Below are 6864 nucleotides of genomic sequence, written 5' to 3' on the forward strand. Positions count from 1 at the left end.
AAGACTACCCAATATTGTATTAATGCACTCTTGCTGTATATTTCATAAATGTGTCTATATACCTAATAGATTATTTAACAATTACATACATTAATACACGACAAAACACTTACACAAATATGTGTTCCCCAGTTCTAAAAGAGGAATTCCAATAGGGCAGTGTTTATTCCATAGATGCTGAGTTTAAACAGGAAGTTTAAAGTACTCAAACACTGGTTTTGAAACAGAGGGTATAGTTTAAAAGTTTCAGACAATGCATATCATAGGACTAACAGCCATACTAAAGATGAACTTTAGAATAAATCAAATAAAAAACAATTATTTTAATGTAGAGATCAAGATCTTTAGGTTCACTTTATCTGTACTTGTAATCCTCTTGAAAAATGGATTCAATCAATTCTTAAGAAATGCTGGCACATACTGTACATGTACGTGTACATATGCATATATTTATTTATATTGTATAGCATCAATGTTGTATGAATCACTTCACAAAATTAAAATGCATGGTATATAAAGTACAAACAATGGGGATAAGCGCAATAGGTATATGACAACATACAGTAAGGCACAGGGCAGCCCGGCTCCAAAGACCTTACAATATACATTAAGTGGTACAGTATGTTGGGAGGGAATTTTAAGAAATTTAAGTATTTCCTGTAAGTTTCATGCCACACTGCTTTTCACATTATTATGAAGTATATCATTTTTCTGTTCGAGCATCCATTTAAATATTAATACTTTTGAGCTTCCTGAGATGGTCTGGGGTATGCTGTATACAAGTGGTTTCATGAAAGTTTCACTAAGTCCTGATATATATATATATATATATATATATATATATCTATATATATATATATATATATACATGTAGAGGTATCAGTACCGTGTTAGCCGAGCTTCAATAAACAAAAAATAAATAGATGATACCGTTCTGTGGCTAACGAAATGCTTTTATTTGTGCGAGCTTTCGAGAGATATATATATATATATATATATATAAAGAAACAAATTTCAGCTTGCACTCAATGTACTAAAAAAACATCAACAGGTACCAGTCTCTAATAATAATAATAGAACAACATTACCATTCTCACGTCCGGTAAAGGAAGACTGCACTCAGATCAGCATAGGCAAAAAAGTCTCTATTAGGCATCAATACAAAATGAACAGGCCGCCCAATCCGACGTTTCGGTTCCGGAGTTGAACCTTTCTTGAGAAACTTATATATATATATAAGTATTTATATATATATATATATATATATATATATATATATATATATATATATATATATATAAAAGGCAATACGATACCGTGTTTGAGACGAATATCAAGAGGCAGCACTCCAAAATGTAGTCAAAAAAATGATTTGTATTATCAAGACATCATATCCAACATTTCGTTCCTTCGTGTGGGACCTTTCTCAAGGTGATGTGATATATATATATATATATATATATATATATATATATATATATATATATATAAAAGTATACATTACCGCATAGCAGCAAAAAGGGAGACAGCACTCAGGTGAATGAAAATAAATGTATTAAATACAGCACATAACTCCAACGTTTCGATCCCACAGGGGGATCTTCCTCAGGGTGCTGCACCACCCTGAGGAAGATCCCCCTGTGGGATCGAAACGTTGGAGTTATGTGCTGTATTTAATACATTTATTTTCATTCACCTGAGTGCTGTCTCCCTTTTTGCTGCTATGCGGTAATGTATACTTTTATTATTTATATGGGACATGCACCTATTCATTATTAAATTTCTATTGGAGTGCCAGTGATTTTTTATCACATATATATATATATATATATATATATATATATATATATATATATATATATATATATATATATATATTGCCCTCTGTTTAAATAATTTGAATATACTTTGTGTATCCAAATTATGATATATCCCTGGTATATTAGGCGTGTTTTCTCTCCTCCATATGTATCTAGAAGGGTGCCTTATCAAAATTCAGCATATATAGGGCCTCATGCAGTAAGCGTCGATTAAGTGAAATCGGCAAGCTTACCGATTAGTCATGTTAATGGCGATTTTTCCTCTCCGTATGCAGTAAGTGCCGAATACATTCAAAATCAACCCGAAAACAAATCCGCCCACTCTCACGATGATTATCCGATCACACACAGGTTTATCGGCGTGCGTGGCGGGGTGCTGATAGGTTGCCCAATCACAAATCTTGCTGAATCAGGCGAAACAAGCATGTATTGGATTGCGCGCCATATTTAAAGGCAACGTGTACTGCTAATCATTCTCTGTGTTGTTGGGAGTGAGAGAGAGAGAGAGACGCACAGAGCTGGCTGATTGAACATTTGCATATTGACGGAGAGACTTGTTGTGTATTGGGTGAGCTTTGTCCATTGTTGTTTTGTTTACATCTTTGTCTTGTTTTATATGTGGAAGTGTTTCGTGTGATTGGCTGTACATTTATTGTCTGTTTTTTGTGAGTGCTGGAAGTATGCCCGCAAAGCGTGGGAAGAGTGATGCTGGTGGGAGTGGGAGTGCTACTCGTGCGAGTACGCGTCGGAGTGAACGTACTGTTCAGGGGAGTGATGTTGCTGGGAGTGCGAGTGGTGTTGCTGGGAGTGGGAGTGCTGGTGCTGTGAGTGGTGTTGCTGGGAGTGTGAGTGGTGTTGCTGGGAGTGGGAGTGCTGTTGCTGTGAGTGGGAGTGTTGTTGCTGGGAGTGGGAGTGCTGTTGCTGGGAGTGGGAGTGCTGTTGCTGGGAGTGGGAGTGCTGTTGCTAGGAGTGGGAGTGCTGGTGCTAGGAGTGGGAGTGCTGGTGCTAGGAGTGGGAGTGCTGGTGCTGTGAGTGCTGCTGGTGGCGCAGTTGCTGATGGGGTGGATGGTGGTGGCGTGCTTGCTGGTGGGCAGCTTTTGGAGGCTCTTCCATTGGAAGAAGGAGAGTCCAGTCAGCACCAGCCAAGCTCTGACCCTAAACCTGCTCGGAAGAAACGTGTGGAGAAGCCACGTAATCCTCGCTTCAATGACCAGGAAAATACAGCTCTTGTCACTGGCATTCTGGAGCACTATGACAGTATATATGGACATTTACTAGGTAAGTGTACCTTTACATTTATTATTCAAATACATGTGATCCTAGGTCATCTGAGTTTTGTTCATATGCAAATATGGGTTCAGAATATCTTTCTATGTTAATTAGTCTGGAAACACAGCTTTTTATCATGCCTTACAAGGACAACTAAACACAGGCGGTCAATTTGCCATAACTGCATACAATATGAATGCAACCTTGCTTACATGTATAGGTTTAGTAGTGAATGCTCATGTGCTTCACATATTACACATAAAACAGCATGTTTGCTATCTCTTGGAACAGCTAGCAGTGTAGGAAACTGGTGCTTCTATTATTAATCATTTACCTCATATATTTTATATGTTTTTCAAGGGCGGACAAGTTCAGCAAGCAGAAAAGAAATGTGGGACACAATAGTCATTGGTGTCAATGCGTGTGGGAATCATGTGAGGGACAAGCGGAATTGTCACAAGAGATTTGATGATATTAGGTCCAAATTGAAAAAGAAAATACAACACCAACGCGTGCATGCTACTGGCACTGGAGGTGGGCCGACACCACAACGTCTCATATTAAGTCCATTGGAGGAGCTGCTTCGGGCAAAATTACTTCCCGTCGTCGTGGAAGGCTTACCTGGTGACCGTGATATAGGAATTTACCCCTCACAATTTCCACCAGGTGAGAAATATTACTGTACTAGGCGTGTCGTTGCTTACAGTTATTTTGCATAGTTACACTGCTTTTTATACTGTCTTCACAATATAAGCATACCTGCATCTATATATGTATATGTCTGATTCTGTATAATATATATATCTCAAAATAGACATATATGTTGTAGTCCTACTAAAAGCAGTAACTAATATACTGTAGCACGTGCCATTGCGTGCTCATTTACATGTGAATTCCCAAAATGCATTGCTGCAGTGGAAGCAATTGATGGTGGGCGAAGATGGGGAACAACAGGGTAGTACACATGTGTAACACATGTTAATGAGAAATTATTACTAGCTACAGGTACAGAACAGAAATATGTATAATATTATTGTGTATTTTATTTATTTTACTCCGACAAACATGACATTACTGCCTATTTTAAGCATGCATCAAATATATTGCATGCAACGGCCTACAAACATCACTTGCACTAACACATCTATAGTTGTTTATGAAAAGGTCCATTTTTGCTTTAACTCATATACAGACAGCATAATGAGGCACACGTATCATATTTTATGTCATTGTTTTCATAACTTAAAAACTGCACACGACTATTTAGCTCATCTACCATTGTGTTAAAGCAGCTGCAATTAATATCTCATCACAGCATACACTTCAACAGAGGGGGTGGGGTTCAGCACACACACTAATTACAGCCTCATTTTAGGGTCAACTTAGTTCACACCATTTTCACCTGTTTCAAGTAATTGAAAGGTGTGGCTGATTAGGCTTTTTGGGGAAGGGAATACCGTTCTTACAACCTGACTAGCACAACTGAAGTTAATCACACTCATTTGAAAGCTTCACTTTAGCTACTAAATGCCCCAACAACTCATTACTTATCAAACCGTACGTCACACATTAGTTCACTCATATCTATAGTTGAACTACTACTATCAACGACACATTATCACACACTGCATGTGTTGTCTTGTTTAGTCACAGCCACATTCATGTGTGCCACATCTTATATTAATGTACCACACATATCCTCTACCAAAAACAACACTTTTTGCAATATGACCACCTTCATGATAACCATTGTGAATGGTCATCTCATGATAGTTATGTACATTATGATACTGATATCACTACACAACATATGATTTTTATGTACAAATTTTATCTATTTATCCTCACGCATTACTGCAGGAACATAGTATGTTTTATGTTAGGGAACTCAAAAGTTCTAAGTACACAGGCATGTACATTGTTATTACAACTATTTATGTTCACTTTCACACACACATTTTGGGTTAAGGAAATGATGCTGTTAGGTACTCATAAATACAGAACATACAATAACTGTTTGTTCAATATTTACACATGTAAATGTAAAACTTATGTTATTGTTATATATAGTTGCCCCTGAAGGACATGTGTCACCTGAGACTGAACAAGTGTCTTCACCTGGGTCAGCCAGCTCAACACACCTAGAAGGTGAGTGTATCAGTTGGTGGCCATATAATATGTGCTCTTCTATATGTTATGTTGTCATGTTCATTATTTGTTTTGCACATCTTCTTTAAATAGGATTACTTAGTGTCAGTGAAAATGAAGTGTAAGGCAACTTGTATTGTGTTAGTGATGTTAACTATCATGTAGGAGTTGTGAGTTTACAGCAAGTTTTCATTCACTCATATTTCATACTGAGTCCAAACATTATTCTTAAGTCAAGGTAGTTTTTAATGTGAGGTTATAAAACGTATGGAAACATGTTAGTTGTTACTTATGACACAGTACAATTACATAGTAACACAGCAGAGATTAACATGCCATTTAATAATGTGTACATTTATTTGTAGAACATGATGAAGAGGATTTTGATGATGATGATGATGATGATGATGATGCCGCCGCCGCCGCCATAGACACACAAATACAAGCAAGTGACCATGAAGAGGTTCCAATTGAAACTGTTTTACCGCCAAAACGTCCAGCAAATACCACATATGATGCAATTGTAGCTTCTGAGGGAAAAATTGTGGAAGCAGAAAATCGTCGCCATTCTGACCTGATGACAGTGCTGGAAAGGATGATTGCACTGCAGGAAGAAACAGTTTCACAATTGGCACATCTCCACAGAGTCTTCATTGAAGTGCCTAAACAGTTGCAAAAAATCAACACCTCATTCGAAGCATTAGTTGTTCAGCAAACACAAGCTAATTACTGGAGAATGACTAATGTACCACAATTCAACACCTCCCAGCCAGGATCTGTTCATGCAGGTCAGTTTTCACCACATTCATCTGATATTCATTCACCAGGCCCAAATGTTACCGGTCAAGTAGCAGGTTCCTGTGCAGGTTCCTGATGACATCCTACCGCTGCCATCTGTACAAATTCAGTAGCAGACACCTACAAAGGAGGCGACAAAAACAAAACAAGACACACATGAAACAGACCAACCATCACTTGTGCAGTGTCTACCAACTTGCTCACATGTGTCAGTGGGCACAAGCCCTGTCCGTGAACAGTCACTACCCAAAAGCCCTGTAGGTGAATCGCTGCCCAAAAGCCCTGTAGGTGAATCGCTGCCCAAAAGCCCTGTAGGTGAATCACTGCCCAAAAGCCCTGTAGGTGAATCGCTGCCCAAAAGCCCTGTAGGTGAATCGCTGCCCAAAAGCCCTGTAGGTGAATCACTGCCCAAAAGCCCTGTAGGTGAGTCACTGGCCACAAGCCCTGTAGGTGAGTCACTGGCCACAAGCCCCGTAGGTGAACAGTCACTGCCCAAAAGCCCTGTAGGTGAGTCACTGGACACAAGCCCTGCCCGTGAAGTGCCAGAGGCCACTCAAAGTGGCTCTGTTGTGCCTAAAGTTGGTGGCAAAAGAAAAAGAAAAATTCAAGAGACAACAAGCAGGCCTGTTACTCGCTCGCAAAAGGAACAAAAAAAATAAATGTTATAATTCAGAAAATATGTCTTTGGCCTTGTTTTGTTGACTTCAGATTATCTAATTACTATTGTATGTATGCTGAAGACTGTGTTGTTTCCAAACTTTCAAGTATGTTCTTGTACACGTGAAGTTTTGGAAATGTTAACACTCCTAATTAATGAATAGTGTTATAA

At 38.5% G+C, this 6864-nt stretch overlaps 1 protein-coding gene across 1 annotated transcript; it reads left to right on the top strand.

Moving 5' to 3' along the window:
- Nucleotides 1–2272: 2272 nt before the first annotated feature.
- On the top strand, nucleotides 2273–6111 carry LOC142494649 (uncharacterized). Its single transcript, XM_075599082.1, has 4 exons — nucleotides 2273–3098; nucleotides 3450–3755; nucleotides 5160–5237; nucleotides 5603–6111. The coding sequence occupies exons 1-4, from the start codon at nucleotides 2501–2503 to the stop codon at nucleotides 6109–6111; spliced, it is 1491 nt and encodes a 496-aa protein (XP_075455197.1). The 5' UTR covers nucleotides 2273–2500.
- Nucleotides 6112–6864: the final 753 nt, after the last annotated feature.

This window comes from Ascaphus truei, chromosome 5 (genome assembly GCF_040206685.1).
Source record: "Ascaphus truei isolate aAscTru1 chromosome 5, aAscTru1.hap1, whole genome shotgun sequence".
NCBI classification, from domain to species: Eukaryota; Metazoa; Chordata; class Amphibia; order Anura; family Ascaphidae; genus Ascaphus; species Ascaphus truei.

Coding starts and splice junctions, on each gene's coding strand:
- LOC142494649 (XM_075599082.1), top strand. CDS start 2,501: ATGCCCGCAAAGCGTGGGAAGAGTGATGCTGGTGGGAGTGGGAGTGCT. Junction 3,756..5,159: donor CCCCTCACAATTTCCACCAG/GTGAGAAATATT, acceptor TGTTATATATAG/TTGCCCCTGAAGGACATGTG. Junction 5,238..5,602: donor CAGCTCAACACACCTAGAAG/GTGAGTGTATCA, acceptor ATTTATTTGTAG/AACATGATGAAGAGGATTTT.